Source organism: Temnothorax nylanderi, unplaced genomic scaffold, assembly GCF_030848795.1.
Source record: "Temnothorax nylanderi isolate EJ_2023f unplaced genomic scaffold, tnyl_v1.0 TNYL_tig0236_pilon, whole genome shotgun sequence".
In the NCBI taxonomy this organism is placed as follows: Eukaryota; Metazoa; Arthropoda; class Insecta; order Hymenoptera; family Formicidae; genus Temnothorax; species Temnothorax nylanderi.
In genome coordinates this window covers 16699-33355 of record NW_027249298.1, presented here as the reverse complement: position 1 = coordinate 33355, position 16657 = coordinate 16699, and the positions used below count along the sequence as shown (strand labels likewise).

The 16657-nt window shown below is 38.6% G+C and overlaps 1 protein-coding gene across 4 annotated transcripts in view; it reads right to left on the bottom strand.

The window, feature by feature from the left end:
• LOC139779633 (A-type potassium channel modulatory protein KCNIP1) overlaps positions 1–16657 on the bottom strand; it is an 86982-nt gene that overhangs the window by 69537 nt on the left and 788 nt on the right. For 2 of the 4 annotated variants that reach the window (XM_071718047.1, XM_071718044.1), the window contains exon 2: positions 12832–13275. In XM_071718047.1, the coding sequence (XP_071574148.1) occupies positions 12832–12996 (165 nt within the window). In that variant the 5' untranslated portion in view covers positions 12997–13275. Of the gene's footprint in view, positions 1–12831; positions 16653–16657 lie in introns of those variants that run through there. The other 2 variants (XM_071718046.1, XM_071718045.1) reach the window with 2 other exon arrangements.

Genomic DNA, 16657 nt, shown 5'->3' with positions numbered 1-16657 from the left:
CGTAAACATCTAAAACTTCTTTTATGCTCCTTGAATCGGTTATCAGCAATTCCAGTCGATTTCGCTCGCAAATATTATTAACACTTCATTTAGTATTATGTTCGCAGCGTAGATATTTTTAGATTGAGTTTATTTTTATTTTATTTCCTACGATATTTATTTAACCTGGATACGCGCTATTCATTTTTTTCGAACTGGTAAATATATTACGGGCAATACAGTTTTGATTTAATTTCTTATATCGCGTAGTTTTTTCTAAACACAACAATACAGCAGGGAAGGAAATAATAAAATAATCATTTCAGTAAACCAACGCGTCTAACAAAAATAGTAGAAGAATATACGCTCTATTCAGGATAAATTCAATTTGCAAAATGGAGATGGATGCAGCCTGCGATATATGTCGCTGATATACGGGGAGAAGGATATATTATTCGTAAAATTTATTGAAGACATTTTGATAACAAAATTTGTGCCAGTGACAAGCAAATAAAACGCAGATGTAATAGCTTCGCGCAGATTCCGAATCCACTTTTCTTTCTTTCTGCATTTCAGCATTTCTCGTGATCCGATAAATTTTACGTTTCCCGACCTTCGGTATATAAGTATGTTACCGCAATAACGCGGGCCTTATATATCTTAAATTGCCCGAAAGAATTGGTTGGTCGATATCGCAATATAACGGTTCATGACGCAAAATTCCACTCTCGCAGGGCTATCTCTCCCCCCCCCTTTCTCTCTCTCTCTCTCTCTCTCTCTCTCTCTCTCTCTCTCTCTCTCTCTCTCTCTCTCTCTCTCTCTCTTCTTACTTTAGTTTAATAAATCCAGGCTCGAGAGAGAAATCTCGGGAGTAATAAAGCAGCCTGGCCCGGAAAAGAGCGACCACCTGTTTAGATTGCGGTATACCCGAAAGGTGATGCACGCTCACGAGAGAATAATGCCACCGCTAAACGTTCTAGCATCACGCATTTCGAGGGTTTCGCCCAACCTAACGCCTGGCCTGCGTGTTACACGCTAATTTCCATCGTATTGTAACTTAATCGCCGCCGACGATAACGAGGGAATACCGTCCAAGGCCGCGCACCTGCCTGCACGTAACCCCATTTTTTTTTCGACGCCCCACAGTGCGTGTTAAATCCAGCAGATTATTTAGAAGCGTTTTCTCGCAGGCAAGCCAGATAATTACAGTGTCGTAGAAACAAACATATGAGATACGACATGCAGTTTGTATAATTATTTTTGCACGACAAAATTTTAGATCTGTCTCTTTGTAGAATCACACACAAATATGAACTACGTCACGTACACGACTGTCCGCATATAAATCTAATTTAATTTTCTAAGTTTCCCTCTTTTGTTTTCTTTTTATTGGATTTGGAAAGATAAGTTTATAAAGAAGAGAAGGTTTTCAAGGTGGTAAAACAGTGATCTGAGGGAGACTACTATTTTGTTCAAACAGCACATCTGACATTTAGTTATCAAACAATGGTCTCGTCCAAGCTGAGTACTTGAAGTATATAGCATATATTGCCGCATAAATCAATATTGCTAGTCAATTAAGATCCAACGATTGTTAGCAAGTTAAACGTTCGTACTGATGTCCAAAGGAGATTGCCTCGTTACACGGGGCTGACATATAAACGAACGATAAGTGTTTAACGTCATGTCCAATGCATCGAAAATGACGAACGTTTCTCGCTTCTTCGCTCGAGAATGGGCGCCGCTAACTATTACACGCCTGTTTGATTATCCAGGCTGAAACAGGCTGGAAGAGAAAACAGATTAGCGGAGAAATAGGGTTTGCACGGATGCAGATAATTGAGTGTGAGCTACGGCGATCTGCCGGGAAAATTACTGCTCGTCGAATGAATAGAGGCCCTAATTTCTCATGTACATCTCGGCAACGCGGCGAATCGACCCACACGTGTGGAAAAAAAAAGATATCCATCTGAAATTAACTTATCAAAACTGTCATCCGACGACTGTCATAATTCGACGAATCTGCTATCGATTTCTGTTCAAATGGAATTTGATCGGAGAAGAGAATTCGTGTCGCAAACTTTTAATTTCTTTTTAACTAAAGCTTGATGGCAAAAATTCTTGCCGCAAACTTTTAATTCCGGGATTAAATGTTTTCGAGATTAAACATTTTATACAGCAAATTACATTTTTGTTGACGTAAAATCCGCCCGAAACTAACCGAAAGGTCAAAAAATTTGCTTACTTCTTCAAACTTGCTTGTTAAGTACCTTCGTAATTAAAAGACCTCGCAATTATCTTTGCATAAGCACTCAATCATATTTTTCAAACGCGAATCGATTCCGCACGAATTTATTAATTATCAACAAATTTATTTATTATAATATTAAAACTTGAACGATGGTGTGAACTCTTTATGTTCTCAAATACCAAATACCCCATAAATCCGCATACGCGTCGATCGATGATGTAAGCAACGCGCAAGATCGTCCTCGAGAACAGATATGACTATCGACTCGCGTAAAACAAGCGGAAGGTATCTCCCTAAAATCGGACGCGGCAATGCAGAAGATGTCACACGCGATCCATTTAATGGAGCGGAATGAGAGGATGGGATCGCACATAACTTCGTTAAGCCGCCGTAATTTCCGCTGGACGTTAATATGGAGCGACCGATTTTCAAGATACGGGGCAAATACGAGTCGCATTAGCATAAAACGGTTGCGAAACGTTGTGTTGCTATACACGCACATCTCTGACATTCTCGTCTTCATCGTCGGGAACATGAATTTCCACGTATGCACGCTCGGCATCGATCCACTATCCGCAGAATCCATTATCCGCAAACACGCCGTAGTCCATAATTTACGAGTTATCCCCATGCGATAAATACTAATTCACGCGATTAACAGCCATGATTAATAAAGCGGCACGAATCGCCGTTGTAAATGAATCATCCAATTTCTTCTAAATTTCTTCTTTGAAAGAATCAGTTACATAATAATATTGTGACAAGTTTGGTACACCAAATAAAAAATAATATTAAATATTCAAAAGAAAATAACAATTTTTATTCAAACAAAAAAAATTATTTCCAAGTTCGTCGATCATGTCTTTTATTAAAATTAATAAAACGCGATTCCATAAAAATGGAATAAACGTTCCGCAAGTCATTAACGTCAGACAATACACTCTCTGTTCGTAGATGCCAAAAATAAATCGTTATTACTTTGTTATTTCTCATTTGTCACATTACCAGAGTAATCACGCGACAGAGAATTGACATAGATATCTCGAAGGTTAGATGCAGTTCGATTTGATAATGCGCTCCCGCCGGTTAAGCGAGAATTTGGATGGGCTGACAAGGGATTAGTTCCAATCCCCAAAGCTATGTAATACGCGTTTGCACCTTTGTGGGCACGTGATAATTCAACACGTCTCGTGCATACCTTAACGATCTATCCTTACGCAAGTGCCATGACGCTTGCGGTTGCTTACGAAATGAGCTCCGTAATTGAATCATATTAACCGTTTGATGCCACCTGCGCGATTAGCTCACTATCTAGCTATAGTCCCTTGAGAACCCGCGTGAAGTTAGTCCCCCAACATAAAAAAAAATTAACTTCCTATAGCTCATTCGATTGCTTATCGTTTGCACATGTAAACACATTCCAAATTTTTGTTTGCACACTTCTAGTTTAAACGGTATTAACAAAAGAATTTTAGGGAGGGGGGGCATTTCATATTAGCCCTTCAACTACGAGAAAATTGAATCAAAATAATCTTACAAATCGATAAATTTTCGTTTGCACCTTCACATACAATTCGATTTTTGTACATCCTTAATAATAAAGTTATAAACAAATAAAGAGTTTGGCGAGGGGTCAATTAACCGCTCGCTAAACTTCATTTGTTTAACCGCTCGCATTTGTTTATAATTTTATTATTAAGAATATGCAAATGAAAAATCACAATGTATGTAAGGTGAAAACGACAATCCATTTATTAATACTGTTATGAATAGTTTTAACTGTATTCCAGGCTTAGCTACTGTAACTGACCGTTTGCCAAACTTTATTTATTTATAACTTTATTAAGAATGTGCAACTCCAAGATATATGATGTCTAGAGAATTAGGGTTAAGAAAATTGAGAATAGGTTGGGGCATTAGAGCTATGAAGTATGAGAATAAGATTAAAGAAGTAGGAGATGATAGGTGGATTAAAAGATGCTGGGTAGACAAAGAAAGAAATGGTTGGAATGACATATATGGAAGAGATAGGGAAAAGTATTACAATAGTTTAATGGCTGTGGAAGCATTGAGGAGAGAAGGGAGAGATCTAGGTAAGGAATTGAGTGAAAGAGACAAGGATGTACAAAGGCAATTAGAAGAGAATAGGATTATAGAATCAAGATACAATAAGAATTATAAGGATAGATGTGGGGTTATGAATGGGTTCAGATATTTAATGAAAGATAATTTGGATAAACTGGACATAGGCGATAGTGTGAGAGCTCTGATAAATTTGAGATGTAGAAATTTGGTAGCAGGAAATAAGTATTGGTTAGGCAGCGAGAATTGGGTTTATATTTTTTGTAATCAAGGTAGGGATTTTTACATCATTATGTGGAGGAGTGTAGCTGGACTAGAGATTGGTTTATTAAACTAGGCACAAATAATGTGGAAAGATTAGGAAGAATATGGAGTGATGAGTTGGACATCACCAAGGCCAAGTTATTGGAGAAAGTTTATAGGGTAAGATTAGTAAAAGAAAAAGAATTGAGAACTAAGAGTTTGGAGAGTCAAGTAGCTGATTAGGCTGTGCAATATTTTATGTTACTTATGTTACGTTATGTGTGAATGATAAAAGTAGTAGCTATAAATGGACGAATGGTATGAGTGGATTTTAAGAATTTTTGTAAACCAAGTCCACTTCCTGGCTGTAGCTGAAGTTAATAAATTATTATATTAAGGATGTGCAAACGAAAAATTATCGATTAAGTATTTCGAATCAATTTTCTCGTAATTGAGGGCTAATGTAAAATTGGTCTCCCCCAAAGTTCTTTTGTTAATACCATTTGAACTAGAAGTGTGCAATCAACAATCTACATAATTATGCTCTCTTAAAATATAATATGTCGTCCATATTTTTTCTTTATTTTCTCAAGTAAGCATATATTTTTCGTGATACGTTATATGACACATTTTTTTCGACAAAAAAAGTATTTGTAACGAAACAACCGTTTATATATATGGTTACGTTATATGATTATGATGACTTAATATTCTTTTCTAAAATCTTAAAATGTAAGGGAAATAAAATCTTAATCCTCTAGACAGAGAGTTTCCTCCTAAAGCAATCGTTTTATGATACGATGAAATACGTTGTTAAACAAAATAACTGACAAAGTGACGACATTTTTATTTAAACAAGAACGAGATATAATGATTGAGTGCAATTATCTCCTTCTTTTCCTCTCTCAATTTTTATAGTCTAATAATAGTTAAAGTAATAAATTGAGTAACAACTGTATTATTTTCACCTTTTCCCAGGCAAGAGCTCATAAACGCTCGTACATGGCTATGTATTATCCTATAAAGACGGTACAACTGGCAAGAAGCAGAATCTCATCTCTCACACATGTTGATCTGACAATGTATATCCGTACAATAGGGTGCGATATCTAACTACGGTGGGTGCCGTTCCAATGCCGGTGTTCCTCTCGTTATTCAAAAGTTCGCCCTATCGCCGCCTATATATATATATATATATATATATATATATATATATATATATTGTAACCTGACAATAATTACGAGAGGCACATTGTTTCGAGAACGCGATTGTCCTCGCTCTCTTTTTCCACCCCTCTTATCCTCGAGAATAATCAAACGACCCAGGTAGGAATCGCCAATGCTAAACTATTGCGCCAAGCTTGGACCAAGCGTGAGCCAAGCGTGAATTTGCCAAGCCTTGGGTCAAGCTTGGGCCTTCAGCCGGCCCAAGCTTGACCCAATGTACCTGCCATAGCACAACCGAAGTTTGGTTGTGCTATGGCAGCTACATCGGCCCAAGCTTGACCCAATGTAGCTGCCATAGCACAACCAAACTTCGGTTGTGCTATGGCAGCTACATTGAGTCAAGCTTGGGCCGATGTAGCTGCCATAACACAACCAACTTCGGCATGTTCGCTCAGCCAGGCTTGAGCCAAAGTATAATATGGCAACATTGGCCTAAATGTCTAAATTAAAACTAAGTGTAAAGTGTGGAGAGTGAGGAGAAAGTACAAATATTATCAGCCGTAAGTACTTTCCTATCAAGAGCTGGCGATAGGGAAGGCGGCCGAAAGCAACGAGGTTACAATTAATAATATAAGTATATTGTAACAATATATGTATACACGCAGAAAATTTTTCTCGAATAATGTCTACATCCCGCGCGCCTTCCGTCGTCCACGATCGTGCGGCGCGAGCGGCAACGCGGGCTCGCGCGGCGAGAGGGTTCGACTCGCGTCCGCTACGCGGCGCATCGCCGGTATATTTTCGCGTTATTAAGATTCAACATCGACCTCTATATCTAGGGCAGCTCGGCAGGGTTTCTACAGCGTTCTCAAGTTCGCTCGTGGCGGACAGCTGACCGCCACAGCCTATAACAGCAACTTATGTTTTTGCCACGACTGCAACAGACGTCTCGTTTTTTGTCTTAATGGAAATATTTACTTCTGCGTATCGTTTTATTCTTTGCTCTCTAAATTTTTCCTATACTTTCTTGAAATCTTTTGCATATTATGACTATATCCTAGCCGTGCAAGATTAGTATGGTATTTACTTTGTTCGTGTATACTTGTATTTTCGAGAAAAATTTTCTGCGTGTATTGAATATTAAATAATCATTTGTAAAAGAGAAATGAGCCCTGGCAGTATTGTTTTTTTACTCTGAGCCAAGCTTGGCTTTATTGTTACCCAAGCCTTGGGCCAAGCCTGGCACCTCGAGCACCCCGAGCTTTGCCCGAGGTTATCATCCCAGGCTTCAACCAGGCTTGGACCAGCCTAGTTGCCATGCTTGGCCCATACTTTCTCCTCATTGGACCAAGCCTGGCTCGAGACTGGGCCATTTGTATATTCCTACCTGGGGATGAATGCATCGGATAATAGAGGCGAAGCGTGCGGTTGCCCTTCGTCCTTGTGTCTCCGCGGTTGAGAAATGCACGCATTCTCGTTTCACAGGAAATTCAGTTGGTGCTATTCTCGCATGCTATGCGACATCGTTAAAAGCGCGATCGCGAAGAAATATGGGCGGCCATGAAAAAGCGCCGAGGGACAGCTTAGTTCGCGTTTATGCCATCCTATGCACCTTCGTGTTACGACGATACGCGAGCCATTGTGTAAGCGGCTACTGAATAAGTTAGCGCCCCGGACAGTTCGTCCACGTCCCGCTAGGTAAATTGAACCACCCTGTCGGGAGTGAGTAGCCTTTAAATTCTGCAGCGCGGGCTGCCTACTTAATATGTGCTTGCGTGTTTGCTTAATCTTCGCTTTTAATATTAAGGGCAGAGGTGCTAGGCATGATTGAGCGTGCAAGGCAGTGTATATAACGTCGTGCAGTGTTATACATGCAACGTTGCATATATGCACACTGAGATCTCTTGGTGTTCGGCAACCGTTTAGCGTAAAAAACTCGAAAATCAAGAACTGATTTTGTTGATGCAAGCGAAAATTCTCGGCAAACGATAAAATTGGCGCTTTATACTATACGACGGAATACGAACGTCGCGGTGCGTTCAAAGGTACATATATTTGGTTTCGAAATTCGAAATATTGCAGGTGCGCAGCGCGTATCCGACGAAAATATAGCGCTTGCAGGATGCAGTTTGCGAATAGAAACATTACTTTATGTAGTCGTAAGATACAAGCACAAACTGAACTCACGAAGTGGAATAAATAGTCTGTGAGCCGAGAGCGATATAAATGTGCAGTGCTCTTGTGCCGAGATATAAATCCACCTAGTCCCTCCTAGTCCATTTTGATAAATATTCAAAGCGCGCGCGTTCTACAAATTTATTTTATCTAAAAGATAAGAGATGTATGCTGCGTTCTCGTCTGTTAAAAAAAAATTAGTTTCCACGGCCATACGAGAACGCGTCGCATTGAATATATATTTCGTAAATGATGGAATATAAAAAGGATATTTGCACCGGAAATATGGAAGAGGTGTAACGAGGATACTTCTTCCATGCTCGTTATCCTTCCGTTCACCGCGATTCTCGTCGTATATTTTCTTCCTACCTCGCGTTAATACAAATCACACGCCAATTTCCGCGTCGAATACCGCATACGCGATTATTTTTAATTGCGTTCGATTGAAATGCATTTTTTCGAAAAAGCAATCTTCCGCACGTATGTGCAATCACAACCTCCTCGCGATGATTTCCCGCGAGCGAAAATGTCCAAGAAACATATCCAGGCACTTTTGTGAAAAGCGGGAATTCACGAGACGGTATTCCCGCGGTCGCAATAAATTCAAATAGCTGCCGAGAGACCCTATTCTCCCACACTCTCGGAAAAGGACGACGACAGTGTACTTGGGTACGCGCGACTATCAGGCCGTGAGTGGCATGGCGCTCTCTCAATTTCCAAAACCGTAACAACCGTCGAATAAATCTCGGCAAACGAGGGCACGTCATCAAGGGGAATACGTAATTTCGCGCAGGACAGAATTTTACATGTGGCGCACTCATCAATCCGTACAGATGACGACAAGGCGCGGGACACGTCAGCATAAACAATATGATATTGTATCAAAGATATTATATGTATATAATAATATATATCTTTATCGCGTTTTCTAATAATGGAATATTAGAAATCGATATTTTTTGTTGGTGGTTATCATAAATCACGTGACTCGGCAGCCATTTATAATACCAATGGGCAACATTGTTTACATTCTATACGAACAGCTGTGTTATGTGTAAGAACATTTCATTTGTATATAACGATATATATTTATGTTCTGGGACATAAGAATATTATCTTTTTAATCTTTTTCTAGTGTTATTCGTTTTATTTTATACAAGTAAATATTTATCATAGTCTCTTACTACACTGAGAAACCCATTTCGTTGAATCAACTAAATCCTTGTTTGGATATGGGCAAACAAATTCTTTAGTTAATATATAACAAAAATTTGGTTCACATAACAAAAAATTTAGTTATGTTAAAAAATTTTTGTTATGTTAACCAAATTTTTTGTTATGTGAACCAAATTTTTGTTATATTAACTAAAGAATTTGTTTGCCCATATCCAAACAAGGATTTAGTTGATTCAACGAAATGGGTTCTCAGTGTAGGCACTCACCCGTGTGTGTGCTCTTTCATTTTCTGTTTATTTCGTAATGATTTCTATTGAATATATTTTTTTCAGTATATCTATGCGTTTTTTATTTTCTCATATATTACATTATTTCTAAAAAATTATAAATTAATTTTTATTTACAGTATTTATGTACATATATGATTATGTTATTTTTCTATTATAGATACATAAGTATTCCCTCTAAAGAACTAACACAATTCCTTCAAGAATGATTTTCCATTACCTCGTCTAAGGGCGGTATTCATAGTCCGTCTGCAAACGACGCCATTTTTAATACTCTCCAGAATTCATTGCGATACTGACAATGAACTAAGCCGGTCGCGCTTCTCTTATAGGATACAGGATTCTAATTGCTCTCATCGGCCAATCGACACTCCAACCAAGAGTCGATTTGGGCACATACTCGTGGAATCACCATCCGACTCAGAGTCGACAAAGAGTCGCGAATGATATTTTTGGCGACATATCTTATCCACCATCACATCATACCACGACAATAACGACAAACGAACCCCAAATTGTAAATACAAAGCGATTTGGATTTATACATGTAACTGTAATATATATCTCTTAAAATTGTATAAAATATTCCCACTTTTTTGCACGATCAGAGCTAGTTCGAAGACTTGTTTGGTGGATTCTTGGATCGCATTTGAATTATGTAAAAAAAAGCATGATGAGGATCAATGATAAAATTCAGAAGAACACAAATAAAGATTCCGTACTCTGTCGTTTGGCAATACAATATAAAAATATTTTTTATACAATATAAAATATATTTATATTGTAAAAGAAAAGATTTGCTTGAAATTGCTCGAGATCCGTGGGAAGCGCGATAAACGTAGCATGTCCTTCATGCGAGTTCGCACTCGCGAACAATTCCTGTTGGGGCACTAGCTATATAATCATAGGTTGGTCAAGACTTGGACATAGTTTCGCCGGCGATACACATCTTTTCCAGGAACTTGGTTTTGTACATCGTACAAAACAACCACGGAGGGGGGGGGGGGATATTTACGTTAGTGAGCCTTGGAGAGACCGCGCACATCGGCTCGGCTTCAGGTGGACTGACCACCACCACTGACCATCGCCGCAACTCGCTAGTGAATATTTCACGAGAGTCGTGAAAGTAACGGACCGCACAGGACTCCGAAGCGTGCACGGCTTTGAGCTTCATCGAACCGTGCGTCAGTGAAAAATTATGCACCGCAAAGCCCGAGCGTATGACGAGCAGTAGATCCGATATCGACGACGGATCACTTCAGTATGAATGAATAGCACCATCATGCAGGGTAAGTTATGCCCACACATGGATGGTAGGAGTCGCGTGCGTAATTACATACCGAAACGATCACCGCGGATATTTGGCTGTTTGTCTTTTCGATAACTTCAGTAAGTATTTTATTTTAGCCGTTTAGCGCAGTCATTTGAGAATATTAAGAAGTATACACGTTATCGGTATATAAATAATATCCATACACGGAGATAATTTTCTCTTAAAATTTACCCTGAAATCATGGTAGTTATGGGACAACATGTACCACCAAGAATTTTATGCGAGCTATTCTGATTAATATCCACCATAATAAAAGATATTAATATCTATTACATTAAAATATAAAATATGTTTGATTAATTTTACTAAAATATATCTAGGAAATTTCAATAATTTTTCAAAATTTACCAATCTGCTTGGTAATTTTTATCATGTTGTTTGTAAAATGTCTTTTGTATATTTTAAAAATTCCTTGGTGTTGCCAAGTTGTCCCAAGTTTGTAGTGAATTTAAGGGTAAAATATAACAAAAAATTCTTTCCGTGTATAAATAATATCCTGCAATTTATTTCTTAATAAAACTGAGAGAAAGAGAGAGAATGTATGTTTTTAAAGCTTCGATTTAAAGAAAAAACAGTTATTTGGTGTTTTTTGCGCACGAATAAATTGTAGAAATCGTCAGGAACTTAATATGATGAGTATTATCATTCATTCAATAGCACGTTAGCGATTCTATGTTATAAAAGATACAATCACTACAATCCATTGGGAACTTCTATCGCACCATTGTATCTATCGAAGAAGATACAACGGAGAAGATACGACGAAGCGATATAAAATTTAGCCATAAAACTGTGATTGGAGAGAGATGTAGGATATCAACCAAACCCGTTCTTGGCTATACGAACGTATCCGTCTAGTGCCAAGTTTCTATCATTTTTCTATTATACCCACGCAAGTAATTCCTACTGCTTACATTTTTTCTTACAACCGGACGCAGCCGAAAGTCTAGATCGATATAAACGTCTTATACCCCGTACGATTATTTCCGCGTTGTTAACACAATTTATACTTCGTCGCTGTATTGTCTTACCTTCACACATTGCCACACGGATTGTATGAAAACACGTTTGTATGAATACAAATCGGCATAATTGTTACATTTACGAAATGTAGGAATCGAGTTTGATTATTCCTATAATTTCATCGCGTAATTCCACGCTAACTAACTGATTTTCGGGCATGTCTCGGGAATATCAACAAATTTGTTTATAAGCAATAAAATGCTTGTGTTATGTACGTTGCAAGCTCGATGTAAAATTCACTTATCACGAACAGTTAAAAATATATGAGCCAAATGCTAAATGCTGACGCAACAAATCGATTGGAAAGAAGTGCTTTTTACTGATGATTGAGCCCAATGGCGCTATAATCAATTCATTTACGTAACCGCGTTAACAATTTCTGTGGGATGCCCGTGAATAATCAATACTTTGCGAGACTATCTTTAATAAAGAAGGGGTTAAAAATACTAGTACGAACTATGCTATATCGGCTACCGCGCGTTGCTGTAATCTTGCAACAACGAACAAAACGATGTTCGGAATTCTCGGCTTCGGCATAGTTCGAATTAACAATAAGTTTAGGTAATAGATACTATAATAGAGTTCACACATGATTATGTTTAATCATTTCTCGATGTGAGATTCGACAAATTCTGTTATGTTAAATGTTCAAAGGTATTTAATAAAAGGAATAAGGTATGAGAATTAATAACTTTTGGAATATGTTTTAAATAGATACATTATCGACGAGAAGCTCTTCTCCCTTTGAGATTTTTGCTTTACGGACTCACGGGTCAGGTTTTTTAGGTCAAATCTTCAATCGTAGATTAGAAATGCAAAATTATGCAAGTGCCAATGAAATAATCTCACATAAATTGAAGGAAATCTTCTCGTGTACAAGAGAGAAATCTCGGCGAGCTGCAAGGTGATGAAAATAAATGATGGCGCTATGCAGCCAAGTGCGATAAGGCTCATTTGCATATTACAATGAACGCGCGAATAAAAATTGTGATAAATGCGATGGTGTAAAAATGCTTTTTTTCCTCTTGCATAATTTCGCGCTCGCCAAAGTTCGAGTGATCACCGAGAGAATCGATGCCATCGATGGTGCCCTGATAGGTCAAGAGGGGACGTACCTGCTTGAAGCCTCGATACATGACTCGGATCTCCTGGCGGGAGAACTTGGTCTGTCGCAGAAGCTCCTCTATAGGCACCGGCCTGGTGGTCTGTTGCCTCGCCCTCGTGCTCTCGAATTCAAAGAACGCCTCTTCCGGTCCCGGCGAGTCCGGCGGCGTTGCCATGACCTTTGATCCTGCCGCCGCCTAAATTGTCGAAACTCCACGACAGGGCTGCCTCCTACCCCCAGCTTCCAGCTTCTTTCTGTTCTTTTTATATCCGGTGACCCGCGAGGTCACACTATCATCGGCACGTTCCCCGTCATCGTGCGTCTCATCGTGCGTTTCCTCTATCCTATATCGATCCTCTCTGCCGCGCGTCTCGCTCGACTTCTTCCCCTCGAGATCTCGCGTCTACCGGAGGAGAAGGAGGAGGAAGCGCGAAACTCTCTTTCGAGCGGCGAACTGCAAAATATTTTCCATGTGATACCCTCGCGACTTGGTGGCGGCGAACAAACCGCGCGAAACGCGTGCGAAATGCGTTCGCGCATTGGTAACGAACAGGGTGTAATGCAAAGCGCGATTATTTTTAACGTTCTAATTACACGCGGCGCGCTTATCGATTATATCAATGTTCCCTCCGATCGGGTAATTAGTTCCGTCTTCGCAACTGAACGGACATTTACGGTGTGCCTGTATATCTCAAGATAACGGTGAAATCAAGTTGTTTCGCATTTGTGGAATCCTGAGGTTTCTCCGCGACCGAGCGAGTTTGTCGTAATTAATTGTCGCTTTCCGGCAATTCCGCTCGTGGCATTTGTATTTATATCCGTGTAGTGTTACAGATTTTTCAGGATTTGGCATAGGTCCCGCGAAATGAAAGAAAGATAGCGCAAACAAACAAAAACGGACTGAGCGAGGATGGGAGACGGGGCAAGTCTGATATATGCGGCCTGAGAGTGCTTTAAAGTTCACGATTCTAGGATAAAGCCGTTCCCGTTTGATAGTTGCGTGCATATACGCTATTAATCACTATTAGGAAGACACGGACGTAAGCTGAAGCTGCGTCTTAGATCTAGATTTCGGGGTCACTCCGCGAGGATCGTAAAAATAGCCGGGTAAGACGAGTGAATATCGCTCGCATAAAAATCGATGGCTTAGAATTCGCGAAAGGTTACCGTGCCAAAACTTCGAGATCGATTCTGGGCGCGGTCGTTCGAAATTTATTGATAAAAACCACGAGACACCATCGTGAGGGATGCAAGAGCGTATATAGAAACCCTAATGCACGCGGAGTCTATCAGACTTCCCTATTTTTTCTGGGCATGAAAGGAGGCCAGCAGCGGAAAAGGAAACTTTCATGCCGGAATCCAATCAATATTTGATTATTAAATTATTTAATTTAACATTTAATTAAGTTAAATTAGAACTTAGCAATTGTTTACTTTGACACGACACGTCTTTTTCAGTTATAACCCAGACAACACCATGTTCAAAATCGGGATATAAGACATTTTGACATTATATTATAAGACGCCTTAAAAATGTCTTAAAGATGTCTTTAAGATGTTTTATATCCCGATTTTGGACATGCGTGCTGAGAAATGAATATATCGTTTTATAAAATATATATCTTTTTAATTTACTTTTATTCAATCTTATACTTTCTGGCATTATCTATATAAAAAGTATATAGCGTGCAGGGCAACGCGTCTTTGCAATTGCGAATAATGCGAGGCAATGCGGTTAGTACTTGATATTAATAAGAGTAAAAGGGAGTCCAACGGTAAGAGAGAATCTTCGCGCAAAGGATAATAAATACCACTAACAAAACCACTTCGAGGTTTGCGGTGCGACAACTTTCCTTGCAGCGCAACGCGCTGCCTTTATCAGCGCTGACAGACGCTGAATTCGCGGAAAATGTTAAAGATTAATGTCAAAATATTTATATCGCGATTGTCGCGTATATATAACAACGTGATATGGGGTCAACAGGCATACCGTAAGGTGTATAAATAAAGCTTCACCGTCGGGCCTATGCTTAATGATGCAGGAAGTATTACAATGGACAATTATCTAAATCAGCATTTCAGAAAAATGTAAAAAAATGTCAAAGTAGGTGTGTAAAGTGTTACACCTAAAGCAACGTCTTTAGCACTTAGAAGCCCTTACAGTCTTTTGTTCCTTGTGTCGCGATATTATTTCAACTATTTCGCGCATTGTATCATCCGTGTAATTTTATTTTTCTCTTCTAATTAATTAACCAATTCTCGCAGATGTATATTATTTTATTAATAATTTATCAATAAACAAATAAATTTATATTAACGCAGATCCGTTTCATATATTTCCATATTTAAATAACAATCGCTCACTTAAAATGAAATTATGCAAATTGATGTTTCAATCAAAAATTACGAAATATTCCTTATTGAGACTGAAATGTGTACGAGAGAAACGCAAATAATTGACCTTGCCAATTTTCCAGCCAATAACGGGTTTATCATTGATTATAGAGGTTTATATATACGAAATTTTCTGGTATATAGACTATAAAACTTCAATATTGTAAAATTTAATTTTCGGAGTAAATTTTTTTTTATTAATTTTTTTATCATATTTCGAGCTTGGCTCGAGTTTTTAATTTATGATTTTTTATAATTGCACGATTGACTAATCGCCTGTACCTAAATCGCGAGTTTTTCCATTAGAGGAATTTTTTCCGAGGTTCTCTTAGATTTTCAACATTCTTTCAGATCTACATTTCGAAGTCAAGCGCATCAATTATATTATCATAAATGCAATAGCGAGCCACACACACACACACACACACACACACACACACACACACACACACACACACACACACACACACACACACACACACACACACACACGTGCAGACAGAGAAGACCTCCCTTAAGAAATCTCTATTCTCTATTCACCCTCAGATCCAAACATTGCAATTTAGATATCGTGCTAACGAACGCGGAGCTGCTGTGAGTATTCGCTACGAAACATAATGGGGAGGAGGGGCATGTTACCCGAGAAATTTCTCATTTGACGTTGATTGTAGCACTTGAAGCACGGTTTAATTACCGAATTCTTTTCTCACGTACTACCATTCTCTTCTCACAGAGTTGACACCGGATTTAAACTACCTAAACTCATATGCCTTACAACTTTTTTCAAGAGGGGGGGGGGGGGCAGAGTGTAAATATTTTTGGGTGTACCATTTTTGTTCAGGTTGTGAAGGACTGAGAGTTCAGAAATAAGATACTTCGTTTAATATAAATAAAACAATGAAAAATAATTATTCAGAAAAAAGGCAAATTTCAAATTTTCTTAACTTCCAGGGGGTCGATTATATATCTTGAAATGAGGTGAAATTTACAAAAGTGAGGAAATTCACTACAGTATCTATGATTTTATTTGTCGAAATCTAGTAAATCTGTTCACTTCTTTTGTAATTTTCAAGATACGCATTCGACCCCAGAAGACAAAATACTATCGATGAGTTCGCTTATTCTAAAAAAAGAAAGGAGTTCCTATGCATATGGGATTTTTCGATTTACGTAAAGCTCTGCCAAATGTATTTTCATATAATATTTTCTAAAGAAATATTTATGCAGATTATTACAAAAAGCTATCTAAAATCAATTAAAAAATTTTAAAAATTAAAATCCAGGGAGGTATATGCCCCTCCTTGCTCCTCCCTCATGGGCGCCCATGCCTAAACTGACAGCCCTTAAACTCCGCTCCTATCAAACCGTACGAAATGTCCGCCGCGTCGCCAATGAACCATGCTAATAAATAAAAAAAGAGATCGCATATTCGAGATTCGTCA